The sequence below is a fragment of the Pocillopora verrucosa genome, chromosome 12 (assembly GCF_036669915.1).
Source record: "Pocillopora verrucosa isolate sample1 chromosome 12, ASM3666991v2, whole genome shotgun sequence".
In the NCBI taxonomy this organism is placed as follows: domain Eukaryota; kingdom Metazoa; phylum Cnidaria; class Anthozoa; order Scleractinia; family Pocilloporidae; genus Pocillopora; species Pocillopora verrucosa.
This window is the reverse complement of record NC_089323.1, coordinates 3442952-3462314: the sequence shown is the minus strand read 5'-3', so window position 1 is coordinate 3462314 and position 19363 is coordinate 3442952. Positions and strand designations below refer to the sequence as shown.

At 38.3% G+C, this 19363-nt stretch overlaps 1 protein-coding gene across 1 annotated transcript; it reads right to left on the bottom strand.

Annotated features, from left to right (window-relative positions):
- Positions 1–7418: 7418 nt before the first annotated feature.
- Positions 7419–16345, bottom strand: LOC131783278 ((2S)-3-sulfopropanediol dehydratase-like). The gene is made up of 13 exons (XM_059100005.2): positions 16330–16345; positions 15820–16015; positions 15178–15449; positions 14448–14618; positions 13763–14154; positions 12443–13196; positions 11639–11971; positions 11115–11264; positions 10319–10654; positions 9428–9894; positions 8688–8987; positions 8105–8262; positions 7419–7579 (listed from the first exon to the last, which is right to left on the bottom strand). Exons 1-13 carry the CDS (start codon positions 16339–16341, stop codon positions 7419–7421), a joined length of 3702 nt encoding a protein of 1233 aa, XP_058955988.2. The 5' UTR covers positions 16342–16345.
- Between the last annotated feature and the right edge of the window lie 3018 nt (positions 16346–19363).

Genomic DNA, 19363 nt, shown 5'->3' with positions numbered 1-19363 from the left:
ATTTGAGAAAGTAATAGACAGTGGTTATACGTTTTCATAAAAAAAAACAACGGCGACAACAGCGTATTGTCTACTTGCAGAGGCAATATCCTAATTAATTTTGATATCTTTTATAATACTAACATAGCAACAGATGTCTTCTGCGTCAGTTGACAGAGGACACAACACTTTTAAGCTTGAAAGATATGTTTCGAAAGTTCTTCCCCCATCTCCAGTTTAAATCGACGCAAAGTTCAAAGTTGAATTTATAATGCTACAAAAGAAGGATGTCAGAAGTATAGTAGTTGACGGTACCAGATCACTTCGAAGAAGAGGTCTTCTACAACGCCAACTCACTATACTACTTTCTATGTGATGAAATCTTTTTATATATTTTTCTATGCAGTAGGAGACTAGCGCTATGATCTCACATCAATTTTCCATTGCGTGACATTCTCAGAAAACAGGGAAGACAATGACGTAATACAACATGGGGCTTTACCGCGGAAATGCGTCATCAGATTGCTATTGTTCTCCGGTCATGTGAAAGTCTCGTGAGATCAGGTGATCTTTACAAATACATATTCAAAGCTGTTTTTTAAAGAAAGATTACCAGTAACGTTTGTCAGTAAAGTTTATCGGTAAAGTTTGTCAGTAAAGTTCGTCATTGAAGTTTGTCAGTGATGTTTACTTTCGGATTTTGTGATGTCCATAAGCGTAAGATGTTATACCATCTTCATGAATGTATCGCTCATCATCAAAGCAGCTGAGTGACACTTTATTTAGTTCATAGCTTCCGAGTTGATGATTGTAGTTTCTGATAGTTTTCATTTTATGATGCATTTGTTTGTTATTAAATGATACGTTTTTGTATTCTTTATGCTTGACGTCTTTCTTGATGACAATCTTTTAATTCCTTTAGCTGTTCTGTTCCTTTTTTCACGACCTTTCATGTAAGAGTACATTTTTAATCTTAGACCGACAATTCAAATATTTGTACACCAGAAGCCTCGTCTTTAAATTTTCCAATCACTTTCTTGCTTGATTTTATCAAAATATGGAGAGTTGTCTGGATAATCGCTTCGATCAAATTTGTCTACATTATTCCGAAAGTCTCTATCCACATCTTTGGTTTCGATTTCATATGTTAGGCTGTCTCTGTCGGTGAAAAGTAATCTTTCTTTGTTGTTATGCTTCGTTTTAATACAATTATGATGGAAATCATAGTAATTGATTCTTTGATCTTATGAACAGTTACTAGATTCTGTTTAAATATTTTTGATGATCCAAAAGTTTGCTTCGAGACATATTTTTAAATATTTTATTCATCAGTTACAAGTTTTAAATCTACTCCTTTGCAAATGTTCTCCATAGTTCTCCTTTCTTCAGTAAGTGGGTAGTCATTAGGCATCTCATGCAACTCATTAGGATATTCAAGATCAACTTCCAATATTAGAATTTTATCACTGTCTTTTACCTAATTTGCTGAGTTGATTTTTTCAATTTCTTTTTCTGTCATCCATTTAAATTTACCAGTTGGAGGATACTGACTCAAAGTCCAACCATACAGATTATTAGCATCAAGATACATAATATACTTTGAGGGCGTTTTCTCATCATAATTTTTCATGTATTTATTATTTTCTGTTTAATGTCTGTTGGCTGTATATGAAATACCACCCTGCATTCCTTTTTCGATGAATTGAAACATATCAATATCTGTCATCAGCTTTAGTTTGATGTTGGTAATTTTCAACATAACATCCCAACTCAAACCAGGACTTGTAAATAGTGATCAGCATCGAGTTTATAGAATTTCAGACAATTCTTTCTGAAATTTTTTTAATTAATTCGGGAAGGAGAAGAATGTCTGACTTCAAATGTGAATCATGATAATCTCCCATTATTTTGAGATTAAATGTGTTCCAAATAATTTAATTTGCATGTTTATACTGATCGTCAGATATGTGATCATTATTCAGAAAGCTGTAAAAATCCCCTTGTTTGGTAATTTTTTAATGTTATTATTTTTTCATTAAATTTATTAGAACTGCTCATATAATCATATGGAAAAATTCCTTTTTTGTTTCTTCATCAGGCAGATTGCCTGCCAGTTTATCAAGACTAGAGCTCATAAATTGGAAACTTTAAAGAAGCACAAAATGCTACCCTAACATGAAAGCGATATATTTTCCATGTTTTTTGGTATTACATTTATTTCCTTCTCTTTTTCTTCACCTTTTTTGCTTTTTTATGTATGCTTTTTCAGCCATTTCACCAATCTCTTACATAATGAAGTGACTGTCATATCATCATAAATTATGGAAGACAGTGGGTACCTTGATTTTTTCAGCCTTTAATTTAAAATGTTGGCACAACAATGTTGATGAGCCGATCATCTTTATCTTCCAGTTATGTGACAATGATCTCTCACTTTAATATCTTTGTCAAAACATTTTTAATCACAAATACGACATTCATCAGCTTTCTTAAAGCTTTCTTCGTCTTAGCTATTTCTAAGGGTTTATTAAAATTTTTCTTCATTGGTTTTTTTACATGATTCAGCTGCAATTAGCATATTTACCATGAAATTGTGAACTGCATTTTCTCCTCTATATACTGAACTGGTTTGCTGTATTTATCATAACAGCAGACAATTGCAAACTTATACCCATATCTACAGTCTTTATGATTCTGATATCATTCTTCTTTTTACTTGCTTCTACTGGTGTCATTTAAATGTTTGAGTGCTTTGTGTTACTATACTGTTTTAATATTTCAGGTAGCATGTCTAAATACTTTATTTTACCTAAATTGTAAACTGTTTCCACATTCTCTGTTTTATTTTTCAACTCTATCTTTCAACAACACTGTCTTTTTCCTTCATTTTCTCTTTAGTATATTGTCGTGTCACGCTTGTCCACTAACTCTTTGAGATGTTTATTACAGAACTCCTTACCTTTGTCAACCCATAGATATTAGTCTCTTTCTTTTGTTTCACGCAATAGAGTTAACCATATAATATCATTATATATTTTTAAAATAATTTATGATGAGTCTGTGATTTACTTTAGGATCTATTAGATTAAAATTCACATTATGAATGGTGTCAAGAGGGGACACTCCTTTCTGTCCTTCATTCAGATAATATAAACACAATATCCACGAAGAATACTGTTTCTTTCTTGGATCTTATCGGATAAACAGATCAACTGCTTTCCAGCTGTATTCAAATGCTTTCTCACTTCTTGTGGCATTGTCAGACCGAATAAATCAAAATATTCACAAATACTTTCTGTATTTCTGTAACAGACCCAATGTGTACCTTTACCAATTTCAGTTTCAAGATTGATACTCCCACATTCTTTTTTGGCAATCTCTGCGGGTACATTTTCTCTGCTATATACCCCTCTGAAAATCTTTATCCCAGATCTTTGATTCAAGCTAACAAATCAATATTAAACAATGGTTTATCAAAGAATCTCAGAGAACTGATATCAGAATTGGAATGCTTTTGAATGGTAATTTTTGCCCACTAGTATTCCTTTCCCTTTTTTGCTTTTTTGTTTGTTGTTCTTTTTATTTACTTTTTTAACCCCATACTAATCGGATTATCAATCCAACTGCCAAGAAATGGGGGTGGTTGCCACAGTTCAGGTCTCAGAATATTTAAACCACCATCTTTTTTATCAATGCTTAATTTTGATTGTTTTGGCACATACACAGGAAGAGATCTCCTTGATATGTGTTCAGGATCAACCTGCAAGCCTTCCCTGTTAAAGCATTGAACAAAAGAGGAATACCAACACTTGCAAGAAGAGTTCCAAGGAAACCACCCTATTGTTTTCTTGTGGGTCCGATTCTCACTTGACCTCCATTTTTCAAGGCCATTTGGTGATCTGATTTTTGTTTTGGTGTTAGAAAATCTCGGTATTGTGTCACCATACCCAGACAATTGTGAGGTATCATATACTACCAGTTTTAACACCATTACCAATCAGCTTATTTACCACGAGACTACTCAAACCACTCAGAGCTCCAGTAACAGGGGTCCGATGGCTTTTTTTTCCAGTGGCATTAACATTGGAGTCAATCTCATCAGCGAAGACCACAAGCTTCTACCTTGTTGAACAACTTTCCTTCTTTGAGTGTTACATATAGATGAATATCCCCAATTATGACATTGATGACGACAAAGAAAACAATTTTATAAAGGTATATTTATATATGCCACAGGATATATTCAGAATGCTTATTATTTCCCCTCCTGGTGAAGACAAGACAAATTTATTGTACCACATAGTAATGGTACCAATGCTGTTTTCATAACAAGGTTTCTTTATGTTAAAAATATCGAACAAACAAGTGCAAACATATGATTGATAATTTGAGAGGTGTGAGCCAACAAGTTTGTTATGATCTTATGATAATGGTGATATCATTCCGTTTGATGAAGTGGACAAGGAAACACAAAAAATATTCATATTCAATGATTCCTTCCGTAAAAAAACGCGGAAACTACTGGTTGATTACTTTATCAGAGGCAGACATAGATACTGCTCTATTATTATTTGTCTCAGAGCTTTCATAAGGCACCAAAAGACATTCCCTTGAGTTGCAGTCATTATGCTGTTTATAACCTCTCAAGTGGCTATGAAAGAAACGTGGTATCAAGAGAGTTGAGTGTAACAAAAATTCAATATAAAAAAGCAACTTAAAACCTTTTTCATTTTTATATGTTGACAAACCCATGAAAAAATCGTGATTTTGTTTATTTTACGGAAATATCTAGACAAATTATATGGTGGGAATCTTCAATGAAAATGCAAAATCTCATGTTGATAAAATTTGGAGAGGTCAAGAGGGACCTCCAACAGAAAAAAATTAACAGTCATATCGTGTTGTCAGACTGTTTCGACGTCCAAGACTACGATTTTGGAGAGAGATTATCGCTTTTTCGCCGCTTTTTTATCAGAAATAGATTTGGATATTGTTGATACATAGGCAGTGTAAGTTTTTGTTTTAACACCCATGAAATAAGTAGTAAAGTCCAACGATTAACTTTTCTCCATGCGCAAGGGTTATTGTGAAATTGACATCGTGTGGTATCGAAGTTTAAAGATATGAGCTATAAATCGCCAACAAATAACTCAATAAAGCCTTTTAAGTTTTTTTACTCGTTTAATTCTACTTCTAGTTTTCTCTTGGCTTAATAATACGGAGAGAACGCTACAACAGCTACCTCGAGGCAGCAGGAGATCGAAATGGTGTACTTGACGGGCATTAAATATCAGCATGAAGTGATTTAACACCTATGTTGCTTCTTTGTTGTGATCAATGAGAGCAAACCAGCGTTGAAAATCGGCTCACAAATTAACCCTTTCTTCTGCGGAGATGAGTGGGTACAGATAGACCGCTTAAGGAGCGATGCACAACTAAATACATGTCCTCAGTTTCTGCCGGAGCTCTCGAGATCTTGCTTTTCCTGATAAGATCCTCAAACGAGTTCGAGAAGAAAAGTGACAGCTTACAAACCTTTGGTTTTTTTCTCAAATAAACTATTACTTGACCACGGGATTTCCTATTGTTCTTCATCGCTTATTTCATCCTTCCAGCGAGCTACAGCTCGGTAAAAACAATATCCATCTCCGCTGACGACAACTTTTCTCCTTTAAGGAGGTATATTTTCAGACGTCGTAATTTTTTTTTTATGTAACACGTTATCAAATATGAAGACAGACTGTGCATACATAAATACATCTGGAAAGACTTAAATATGTTATCTCCTCGTAAATTCGGTTCTACAGCTAAGAGAGGGGCGAGGATGGTGTACAATAAACAAAATCTAAACAGAGAAGAGACGAAGCTATTGATTTTAAATGCACGATACCGTTCACCTCCAGTAACAGAAACATTGGAGACCTTTTCGATAAGCACATGCTACTATATAAAAATGTCACGAGTATCTGTGGGGTCTGCTTCTTCTACCTTAGAAACATCGCCAAGATAAGAGGATGTTTATCACCGAAAAGTTGATTTACGCACTCATTATACCTATGCTAAACAATGCCAATATTTTATTGTATGGACTAACCAAGTTTCTGATAGATCGCCTACAAAATGTCCAGAATGCTACGACCCGCGTTCTTACTCGTACCAAGAAGTACGAACGCATCAAACCTGTTTTAAAGCAGCTACACTGGCTTCCAGTTATTAATTACAAGATACTACTACCAACCTACAAAACGGTCAACGCCCAGGCTCCAAGAAGAACGCAAGGAGTAGGAAACCTAGAAATGGATAACTCGCTATAATGGCTTAATGACAAAGTAAGCAGTAAAACAACAAGCGATGCACTGTGCAAGTAAGGTGAGATATTTTTCATTGAGAATTTGACTGTATTTTTACTTCCTAAGAGCGGTCGTAAATATTCCCGGACAAACTCTCATATTTTCGCTACTGATCTTGAGTGCACGACACCGTCCACCCCAGTAATATAGTGCATTGATGTGTTTGGAAAACGGATCGAGCCATCCCCTTCTGCGAGAAACATTGGAGCCATTTTCGATATGCACATGATACTAGATAAACACGTCATCCGTAACTGTAAAGCCTGCTTCTTCCAACTTGGAAACATCAGCAAGATAAGAGAACGTTTATCTATAGCAGACAGCGAAAAGTTAGTTCACGCAGTTATTACATCTAAGCTGGACAATGCCAATTCGTTATTGTATGGAATGCCCAAATTTCTGATCGATCGCCTACAAAATGTCCAGAATGCTGCTTCCCGGGTTTTACTCGTACCAAGAAGTACGAACGCATCAAACCTGTTTTAAAGCAGCTACATTGGCCTCCAGTTAACCGGCGAATTAATCACAGGATATTACTACTAACCCACAACGACCAGGCCCCTCGCTACATTGCTGAACTGCTCAAGCCCTGTGTACCCACCGGGAATTTGAGATCCTCATCCAATAACTTACTGTAAGTACCATCTGTCAAGCTAATAAGTTACGGCCATAGATGTTTCTGTTTCGGGGAACCCAGCCTATGGAATTCTTCCCGACAACATCAAACAGGCTAGCTCACTATCACTATGAAAATGAGTTTAATTTGCATGTGAATGAAAACTTTTATTCATATAAAACGGTGAGCACCAGGACTCACTTCGAAAATGAGGCCAAAGATAATACGAAAATGGGCTATTGGAACAAAATCATAGTTTTCTATTTATTAACTGCAGTACTTTTTGCATTAAATTTGTTGTGGTTACATTCAGAACTTGACATAGAGAGATTATAATGAAAAAGGCGACAACTATAAGCTTTTTCCTGCTGAAAACCATGCGAAAACCGTTCAACTTCATTTCAATAAATCCACACGTTAAGTAAACAGACCGATATGCCACAACACGGCGATGGGTCAAGGAATCCAATACTTCAAGAAGCATGGTAATACATTCTCCTCTCCTGGTGTTTCTGATGTGCGGTGAAGAAAGTAATGAAAAACTCGCTCCAGCCCCCTGTGCGAACGCGGATGAGATCATACTGTTCTGGGTTGTTTTGGGCGTTGGTTAGTGTTTCAGGATTGGCACAGGTCACTATAAAGAAAAACAACAAGTTGTTAGAGTGTTTACCGTATTAAATGCTCTCTGCTTGCACCAGGCCCTAGAGAAAAATTAACTCAGTTATTCTCTACCATGACGCATATCACTTGCTCAACCATCACTTTTAAAATACTGTTGTTCTATTTTTTTTAACTTGTGGGGATCCCCCTTAAGATTAATTTCTCCAGCGCAATGCCCCCCAATAAAACTAAATATAATTTGACTTGTTATCATTGGGCTAGTTAGCTCAATTGTAGTTTGTTTGTATGACCAAAGAGGGTTCTGGCTTCGTCAGTCGTAAGTTTCTGCGCTTCAGGCACAAGGTTCCCTTTGGCTTTAAACAGAGTCCCCTCTCTTCTAACATTTGTGCTCTCTCTGATCGGCAACCTAATTGAAAAGTTTTATTTTAAAAAAAACCCATGCACCAGCGCAATTAATAACCTTAATTAATTTTTTCAACATATGTACATATGTATACTCGGGGAGAGTGTTTCAGTCGTAATGTTTAGCATGAATCACCTGTTAAAATGTTTCCTCCAATACCCTTTAGGTCGGCATAATTCCTTAAGAACTCAACCAAGTCACTCTCTTTAAAGTCTTCCATAATCTTCAAACCGATTTCTGCGCCGTTTGCGAAGCCAACGTTGATAGAGTGCATATCCCAGCTCTTCAAAGATCTAAATATAAATGAAACGAAAGCCTTGTACGTATAAAGAAACGAAAGCCAGGAAACGAACGAGACCTTGTTCTAGAACAAAATGTTTCAGTCGTGCGACTCATACAGATGTCATTTTACGGTGGTTATATCACCTTAGCAAAAGTTTGGTACTAGAGTTTATAGGTGGAATAGGATCATGCGGAGATCAATGCTGCGCTTGGAATGTTTAGTGCATGTGTAAACGGATCGACCAACAATCACTCTTCAAACGCGGAATTGAATGAAAAAAACGCACTGATGCAATATCATTTGTTCAAAAACAAGCACAACCCTAGTCGTTTTTTGTCACTAGGCCCGCAACTGAACCAATTTTTGTATAAGATATCGCCTTTGTCAAATTTTTGGGTGCGTGTGTGTGAGTGAATACTTTTTTTAAAAACCTACTTATAGATATCAAAGCTCTTTGGTATTGATGGCTTATCCAGAGGCGTGGTAGCAGCACCGAAATCGGAGGCTATGGGTGAGCCTGATCGCCGACCATCAGCTGAAGCCCCACATCCTGCTCCCCAGCCAACGTATCCTTCAAATGTCCCTGATCCTGTCGGCAGCAGTACATCCCATGGTGCTCCTGGCATCGAGTACTTTTTTTTTAGGCTGTCAATCAACTCGAGTAGGGGTTGATGAGCTTCCGGACTCGGGCGGGATACTTTACTTACAACTGTTGTAACTTGTTCTGCAAGCCAACTGCAAAAATTATAAAAATTTCTTAAGCAAAAAAGGTGCTAAGATGAGAGGCAACCTGTTTAATCCTAAAGCAGTAATGATACACGACGTGTTCGTTTTGTCAAACAATAAAGTCCATCTCTTAAAGAGTTCGCATTAACTCGGAGAGACATTGGTTCAATTTCCTTCTCGTGACATCCTTATTAATAAACACTGAATGACACGTTGACCATGACCAGTTAGTAGCGAATAGACAACGACGTCATGATAGTTAATAATCAGTGAAGACAAAGTAAGAATAAAGAAATTTTTTTTTCTTTATCTCACATCATAATGCGAGAGGACTACACGCGTCTTTGGTGATTTTGGACGAACTTGCCTCATAAAATTGTAAAATATAAGTCAACGATAAAGTTAAGAGAATATCAAACTGTTCTTAGGGGCTTCCAAATTCAACTCGCCTAGTAATTTCTTGGATGTCTTTGTTCTCCGCACCAGCACTGGTTCCAAATTTTGGCAAGTTAATCGCTGTCTCGCGTACTGCCTTGTACGTGTCCGACAGCCGCTGACCTCGGGTTGTGCCAGAAATCTCGTCATGGAATGGCTCTTGCATGTTGTATCCCCAGTCACACTTGAGGCACCGAACTAACTCGGCCAAGGAAATTAGAGCCGAGTCGCGATCAAAGCAAAGCTTTTTGATGGCGTACAGAGCGTCGACAGTGTTGGAAAAAGAGATGAATTGGACGCCAACAAGTGTGTGATTAGCACCACCGTTATAAATGTCCCGCTGTGTTTCAAGGCAACCTCGGATGAGGGAAGAGAGCAGAGGACTAGGAGAGTACTGCACAATGTTGCCATAGTTGAGAAGCAGAAAGAAAAGGTTGTACCCAGTTCGCACATTAAGGTGCGTGGCAAAGATCTCTTTGACCTGAAGAACAATCAATAAACATTTAAATAAGGGAGAGAAATGACAAACTATGTCGTCCACAAAACATTTCTCCAGCACAAGTATCGTTTCCAAATATTTGCAGGCAAAGCGAGGCATATCATTGGAGAGATCTCCATCAATTCCTTTTATTTACCGACGGGAGGGGACAGAGGGAAGCCCGTGTTCTAAAAGACATTTTACCAAACTGGTCTGAATGGATGTTCCGTTGTATTTTTATTCTTGCTAAAGATGTTGGATTGATAACCACTGAACATAGAAAATTATGCTCAACTCCTAACCTTCGCTTTCTTTCTGGAACAGAGTGTGTTTCACAGCGAAAGCAACGCAGGGGATGAAAGCACTCCGGCCCCCCTCCCCTCTTAGAGAAGATTAACGTGAAAGAGAATACAAAGAAGGACCTTACCTTATCAAAGCTGTTAATCTCTTCCGCATGTTCTGTTGGCAGAGACTGTGGTACACCCTCCAAATACTTTGGCCCAGCGAGCAAGTACGTTGAGCCATGGTTGATTGTCATTTCAAGCACTTGTAACAGTGGCACAGAAGCCAGGGAGAAGTCTGTCTCTCCTGGAAATATTGGCTCGTAGCAACCGTCACAACAGTAATTCCGTGCGCTTTTCAGGCTCACTGGCACGTCTGTAGCGTCTCCAGCCTCTAGAAGGCCCTGAATTAGGTGTTCATCATGGGACAAAAGTGGATGGGCCCCGCCACTTAGAATCGCTTTAGCGGCCTCCTCGAGAACCTGTTTACATTAAAAAAAAATAGTCGAATCATACAACTAAGACGACTTTCTCTTCATTGACAATTGTAAGCAGTTTTAAGTGGCGCACGTATCACCCTTAAGGACTAAAGCTGTATAGCTCCAGCTGGGCACAAGGGCAATATAATTTACAACCAACATAAGATAGTTTATACTTTACCACATTAATAGTACGTTGATTAAGTACAAATAAGGACTTAGTCAACTGGATGATGTTAATCCTAACAGAGGCCATGCGGCCGCTCGTCCATATTCCAGCAAATGCAGCATTAATTTATTCCACTTAATTACTTGAAGGCCGTGTTATTCTTTTTCTCCAAGTTCCGTTTTAATATTCTTACCTCATTGGTGGTTGTTCACATTGGGTTTATTCCTTATGTTTACATATACATATGCACAGACAGACAGACAGACAGATAGATAGATAATTCGCTCTTCGTACCTCCTGCGGCATATTTTTATGTACTCGAAGGGACAAACACGGGGCATTAAGAGGAAGCCTACGTGAGGCTTTCAGGCACATGATTGTCACGTCATTGCAACCACATTCTGGCTCTGCTGCGTCATTTGCCTTGTAACCGCCTACAGTGATCTAAAAAGCAAGACCTACAATCATCAGTGAACGGATTTTAGACAAATTTCTTGTAGCTCTGTTGCCTAAAATTTAAGAGAGAATAGAAAAATGAGTGAATTCTGAAGTCTGTAATTCGAGGGAGAACAAAGGATTTGGTGAATTCTTCGCATATTTTTTTAAACGTAAGCTAGAAGGTAGAAGTAAGACGTTATGTCGGTAATCAACTGGAAGTAAGATACTACGAAATTTAAAGAAAGAATGGCAGAACGGCGATTATTTAGGACCGTAAAAGGTCGGAAAGGTCAGTAGAGTCATAACATCATAACACTAGCATGACAAATTTAACCTTGACGTCGAAAAAGAGTACTGAAATACCAGAATCCTCAGCTCACCTGCTGAACCCATTGGTTGATGGTGTCACCGTTGGGAAACATCCCTGTGGAAGCGTACGGTACTGCTGTCATACCCCAAGTACCCAAATCATTCAACAGGCGCGAGTTGACATGAGCATGTTCACAGAGTTTGACAAACAGGCAGTCAATGATTTCCTGGGCGTCTTCAGCAGATGTACCCGGCAGGAACGGCAATAGGATTTGATCCAGACGTCCAATAGATGTTGGTTCTCCAATGAGGTGCAAACAGCAGTGATATGAGTATAACAGTTGAACAGCTTCAACAAACGTCTTTGGACGATCGGTTGAAATCTTCTTCATTCTTGTCTCTATCTGTTTAAGAGAGATTAATTATTTTGCTTTAACTTGAATATATTTCGCAAAAAAGTCAATGTTGCTTTTGGAAACCAAAATTTCTCTCAGGTAAAGTCCAAGGCCCTCCCTCTTCATGTTTGTTACTATCCGCTGTGCTGAAAACTCTCACTATATTAAAACAGATGTCCCCATAGACCGCTTTCACCTCGAAGGCAGGTAGGATTAATAAAGTAGTTAATCTTACAGGATTCTAAAGAATCCACGGCGTTGACAATATATATATCATACTTTTAGACATCACATGAACTCAAGTCTCCGGCAAGGACTACGCTTTCGGGATTTCTCCCATTGCATTGAATTTTACTTATTACTACTGCTACAGGTTTGGATGAAGCATCCACCTCGAGCCATGCGGATCGATGAATTTTAAGTTTTAAAAGGCTTAATAGGCTCTTGACCCCGATATTTAAAAAAATCTCCGAGTCTTACCTGTTTTAAGTTTTGTTTCTGAGCCTCAGATATCGCGAAGCCACTGTTGTCGGCACAGTAACCAGCCAAAAATCCAAAGTTCCTCATGTACTTCTGTATCCCTTCCAAAGCCAGGATGCAGGCAGTTATGAAGTCTTGCTTCTCTGCAGTTTTTCCTTTCTCGGTTTTCAATTCCTCTATCATTTTTCCCAGGCCATTCTGTACCAGCCTCTCGTAATCAGGAACCACATGCCCCATTCCGGCTGCCTCACTCAGACCCTTGTAGAAGGCTGGAATTACTTCGTACTCATGGAGATAGGGCATCACGGCCTTGCCAAGACCTAGGGAGAAGCATTTGGGCATCCTTCCCACTATGATCTCGTCTGGGTGAAGGTTGAAAAAGTCGGCCTTACAACCGAAGAATGGCTGCTCTGAAGCACGCAGCTTTTGCACTTTGTTTGTGGTAAACAGGCGTCCTAGCGACACCTTTGTAGCCCATCCTTTCCGTATCATGACAGACGCTTCTTTCACCTTGCTCAATTTTGTAGGCTTTAACATCGTGAAGAGGTGCGGAATTTTAGGCATTTCCCGACGTTTGTACCATTGGTCGTTCCATTGCTGAAAGCCGTAGTCTAACAGGCCAAGGACTCGGTTACTTGGAGGGTCTCCGGGGTGGTATCCACCGGTTGTCATACGGTGGAGGTATTCCTTCTGATTGTAAAACAGGTACTCGTTTGATGGGCTTCGTATGTTCCAAAAATCTATGATTTGAAACCTGTAGAGCAAAAAATTCTGTTAAAGTAAAGGAATGTAGTATGATTCCTTTGTAAACTAACATCTCCCATTTTTCTAGTGTTCTTTATGCGTTTTTTTAACATCTCGTTCTTATTCTATCTCATCAGCAGTGTGGTTTGTGATATGTGGCTGAGATGGAATCTTGCAAGAGCTCTCTAACCATAAGAAGTTGGGAACATTACTTTGGAGACCCCAACACTCGTTACTGAGCGGTAGTGCCAAGACTAATGAAAATTTAATTTTCTGCACTGAAAAAATTAATTGCAAATTATTCTCAGCATGAAAAAATTTTGAACCCAATGTATACGTTTAGATGCCTACATTTTCTGCATAATTATCAATAACAGTAAAAAACATTTCCAATTGCGCGTTCAAAAGTATCAATGCAGCCACAGCACTGGCCTTTGGGATCACTGGGAAAATAGAATAAACTCATATCAAAACTCTCTTTCCTCACCCCCCTTCCACCCCAAGATAGTCCGTAAAATATATCGTAAATTTTATCAGTTCTCTAAAACCTGAAATATAAGTGAACACCTGTCTTACCTTCGTTCCTTGATAGTGGATAACTTCAACTCTTCTGCGCTCGGCACATAATAGAAGGTTCCCTGTACTGGGCGGACTGCGCTGATCAAGCTATCAACGGTTACGTCACCAAGTTTAGAATGCTTGTCATTACCAGCGATGTTTGCCAGAATGGTCTTGAAAACTTCCGTATTGTTGCAGCAGTGCATGTACATCAACCCTTCTTCCTGGCTTGGTAGGTCCGCTCGGCCGTAGGGCATTGAAACCCGAAAAACGCGCTTATGCCTCAAAAGACCATTCACTGGTGGAACGTCGAGTTCCACATGCACGCGTGAGATGTGAGCACGTTTGTCCGTGTGGCAAATGATTGTGTCTGTGCCACTTTTCCTCCCGATCATGTCCCCTCTTTGAATCTGTCACATTTTAAACATTTATATAATTGATGAGTCAGGACCTGAGACACCAAAGCTAAGACTATAAATTTCGATTTGATTTAAAGGTATTTCCTTGGTTTCTTTTCTCCGGCGTTCCAAAAGAATCTACCTATCGCTTCAAAAGAAAACCTTTTTTTTAATATAAACCGATTCCATGGTTAGTTTTGTTTTTAATGCTGACAACTTACAATGAAAAGGCTCGAAAAGGTTGATATTCTCTCATTTTCAGAAGACAGTCAAGGGTCTAAAGCAAGAGAATTTCATCTAATTACTTTGTCCATGTTTCCGAGGACCGTCCAGTTGAATTCAAACTTCTGTGCCAGAAGGTAGCATGATCCAGGGTATCCTGACAACGCTCCTTCATTCTTGACAATGTAATTCTTGATGCTCTCTGCGTCACAGGGATTTGCTAATCCATCAGTAAAGGAATTTTGGATGATCCGCTGAGGAAACAATAAAATACAACAACAGGTCACAGGGATCTATTTGTCAATCACCAGTTAACTAAAAATAGAGTCTCATACTCAAAGGTAGTTTTAAGGTGCTTTCCTCTCTCGACTCAAGCTAAGACATGCTTAATCTCAGATGTAGCCGTCGGTGGAAAAGAGGGAGGAGGGGGTGAAGGGAGGAAGAAGGGATAGGGACCAAGATTCATAACAGTGGAATTGGATTGGAGAAGGCAACCTTCCAATTCCTGCAAATCACATGAAATTATGGTTCATACCTTCACAATGAAAAGTTTTTAACCAAATATTTCAATGACACTGAATGGAAATGAGTATCTATTACTTTGATCTCCTCCAAACGGCAGAGGAAGAGAGGTACAAATTAAGTGAAAAGGGATACTCAAAGATAGAGGAATCTTTTACGGGGAATCACATTCGTTTAGTATATTTAAATTCAAACAGAATCTCCAGAAAAAAAATTACTGCTGCTCTGCTTTGATCAACAACGTTATCAGTGCAAAACTTGGATGGTTAGCAGTTCTGGTCAAATTCTTACCTTACTCGGGGGCTGAGAGTGAGTCATATCCAAATTGTCACAAAAATGTTTCATATTATTCTCAACACGCTGAAGAACTTTCTCCACTTCTCCAGAAAAGCTGGATTTAAGCAAAAAGAATACATCTCCTCCCGTGTCCAGGAATTTTTGCGAGTCACGGACAAGCTTCTTACCCGGGGGACGGTTATCAAGATTTGCCAGTTTGGGGTCGTCTTTATACCATTCACTCCACTGGTCTGGGTCAAATGCCACAATTGCCCTGGTAAGTGACTCTGAAAATTGCAATGACGAACCAGGAAGGATATATCAGATTTACGAACTGCTCAAAATAACTCTCAGCGACTATTTTAAACAGCAACGAACCCTGAGAGAAGAATGTCACTCTTGCCAGGACGGACCAAAAAAATTTAATTCGATATTGCCAAATTTCGAAGTAATTCAAAGTGCATCAGACCTTGTAATGTGTCATACCAAGATGGAAGCTTCAGAGGCCAGAAGTCACGTGTCCTACTTCCCTAAGTAACCTCTCCTACATGTTTAATTCATTTTTCATGAAAGGGATTTTGTAATAGTATCATAAAATTTTTATAATTTATTTGGATGAGCGCTACATGATTTATATGGCTAAACTTTCTATCCTACCGTTTCCTTTAGCTTCCTCCAACTCCAGGGCATAGTTGACGACGTCACGCACAGCATCCAAAATGCGGTCCCGAATAGTGAGGTCATTTACAGGAAGATCTTTCTTGTAGAAGGCAGTGACAAAGATTCCGTACTTTGGTTTGCTGATGAACAAGCCACGCTGCACCTTGTGAAGGAGTTTGTCCTCAAATAGAGCCTGCACCGAAAAAAAAAACATTAGTATCGACCAATTTGAACAAAAAATTCACATACCATCAATAAATCAATGAAGAGTAACTCCCCTTTTGGGAATGTTCCATTCAACTGGTACCGCTAAACAACGGACACAACATTGGTTTAGACTAGAAAAATCCTCCTATCTTTCATTGAGAGGACAATGAAGAGAGGACTAATTTTGCAAACGATACGTTTTCTTTAGTCTCCAGCTGTTGTGGGCACTTCATCACCCTGTCGACTGTAAATGAAATGGCTAGATTTATAGAAAGGGAGATATCAATTTAAGGATCTCACCTGTAAACTCATTTTGGTTGCTTGTTTCCTGTGTAGGAAAAGGGAATCGATTACTTAGTTAATGATATAACTGAGGTATCAAATGCACTCCCTTTGGACATACTTACATCAGATTAAATGGTTAAGAATATATGAAAGTCATAAAAACAAGGCTTAGAGATTTTCGATTAGCGGGTATATTTGAGATATTTTTCATACTCTTACATCGGTATCTAACCCCGAAAGGGGTTTTAGGCGAGGCAAGGGAAAAGTCCTCCCTTGACTGAATGGTCCTATGACTAAAATTGCATGGGGCTTTATCATTAGGAAAACACGAATTCAGTGGTAGAAAATTGCTATGAGAAGGGTCTTTGCGTGGACGCACTTATCCTCCTCGAGTCGAGTAATCATGGAGAATTGCAAAGATATCTGCCAAGAATAACCGAGCTTGACAACGACATTTGGGAACTAGTGAAGGACAATGATTGTATAAGTTGACGGTGTATTCCTCAACTTTCAGTCAAAAAGCGGTCTTCTAATATTAATTAGTGTGAATTCAATTTTTCGTGCCCTCTTAGGTAGTGTATACCTGAGGGTTAATTTTTAATATCTTCTATACCCACTCTGGTAGTGTATACCTGAGGGTAATTTTTCAATCTCTCTTAGCCATACCCTCTTAGGATATATTTAAGCCCTTCTTTACCATCCTTACACGGTAGTTGCGTTAGACCATATTCACAAGTGTGAATTTGCTCACAATGACCTAATGCAGACTGTCGTCTTCTTTAAGACATGCATTTTTTCTACGAAAAAAATAAGCTTAGCGCACCGCCCCTTGGTTTATTACGAATTAGACCCGCTTAGTTTCTTGGAGGCATTTCTCTGGACTTTTGTTTCTGGATAATGGGCGAAAAAAGTAGTGTTGTACCTGGAAAATGTTTAGAAGTTGCGGTTTTTTCCATTTCAGTCAAGGGGAGCTTTATTACTTTCTTGTGGCGATTATCGGCTGTCCTGGAGTTTTCAGTGCCACCGAGAGGCGTCAAACCTTGGCTTGAATTACTTATGCAAATTAGCTGGCTGCACGTTGAACGTGCAGCCAGCTAATTTGCATAATTTTTTCCAGCGCAAAGCTCGTCATGTTACTTTAAACGCCTTTCAAAGTTTTAAAATACCTTAAGAGATGTTTAATCTTAATATATCTTCAGCCAAACAGGCAAATCTCTCAGGAGAAAACTTAACGATGAATTTACCTGCTTTCTTGGATCTGAAAGGAGGTTTATCCGTAAATAGTTTAGGGAGCCACCTTAATTTGGCAAAATTGTTTATTGTTTATAGAAAGACCTAATGAGCCCTTCTTTGCCTAACAAAAGTGTCTTGTGATTACAATTGAGGCTTGTATTTATGGGCAAAATACAGTCAGGTTAGAAATTAATGATTAAAAAGGTATTATAAAAACTGTATTACACGCAGTTGCCTTTTTGTATAATTATCCAATTCATTGTTGTTAATTTTTTTTTTTTTAACCAAGGCTGTTTTTTCCAGGGAATTCTTACATCCATGTGCGTTTTTCGCTTAAACTAGTAGCCAATATGGTTTTAAGTTTTGGAATTATATCGTTAAGTTTTTCAAGGAATCTCTTTTCCCATGTATGTTTCCATGGATGATTTAAGATAATATGCGCTTTTTTGGGCTATTTGGCCTTGATTGTCATCGCAACATCAGATACCACCGCAAAGGTGTTGAGTTATTTTGAATTGTTTATAGGTTGAATTGTTTATAGGTTGAATTGTTTCTGTTGGAGTGTCATCTTCTCGCTTGACATAATCCATTACTCGCAGAACCTATCGTAGTGAAAAGCACGTATATTCTATCAGACTTTTAAGCTGAGTTGAAAGCGATTAAATGATATCAATAGGCTTTTGTTGAGTAATTTTTTTTTTAGATTGACTGGACTGCGGCATATTAAAAAAACGTGAGCTATATGCAATGTTTTAAGCACTGTACTCGTCAACTCTGCAGACCTTCACTCTACTCAAGTTGAACAAAGCACCTCTGCAGACCGCAGTTGGGTGTGGCTCGTACTCTACTTGCACGCAATCGTTAAATATTTTCGAAATGTTAACTGAATAAGCACCTCCAGTGAATAATTTTCAAGCTAAAGTTTACAACCAAGACTCCCTTTCAACCAAATCTTCGAAAGGAATATTAGCATCCAGTAATAATACGTTTGAAGCAAACTCGATGGAAAGGAGTTGGTACAACGAAAATCAAGTTAAAAACAAGAATTAAATACAAGAAATGCTAAGAGATTTTTTATCAATTGAGATTATAGCCCTACGTCTTGATCTATCAAGAAAAGGCTAGATAAATTTTAAGCATACAAATATGGATTCTTACCGAATTTTTTGACTGTCCGAGCGACCTGAAAGGAATCCGTGTACGTGCCAACTGGGAACAATCGATACTCCCACTGAATATAAATGCTTTATTACATTGTGATTATCACCAACATCAGGTGATGGTACTACTCATCTGATAAGCAAGGAGAATTGACATTTTAGTGTAAAGTAAATGACTGCAATTTTTTTTGATAAACAGCTATAATCTCTCAACTAACTATGAAAACTAATAATTACTACTTCATTACTGTAGTTTTACTTAATACCCCAGGGGTATCCAGGTTAAAGTAAAGTATGGCAAAATAAGGTGCGGAGGGTGGCAGAATTATCGGAATGAAACCACTTTGTCATTTTTTAAGTTTACGTCTGCCATTTTATTTTCACCATCGGATGGATTAATGTAACTACTATTAAAATTTTTGAGGCGCATGGGGCTGGAAATTTTTGCAAAGTGATAACTTCGATAGCCTTCAGAATCGTTTAATAACTAGCAATAATCTCTAAGCTGACCTTGAAAACTTCTATCGACGGTTAGTCGCTGTCTTGATTACGAGGGACCTTTAGCAGTTAGGACGGCAACGCCAAGGAAGACGTCAATTTAAAAATGATTATATATTTTCTGTTGGAAATTCATGAATGACTGGAGTGTTCACCAT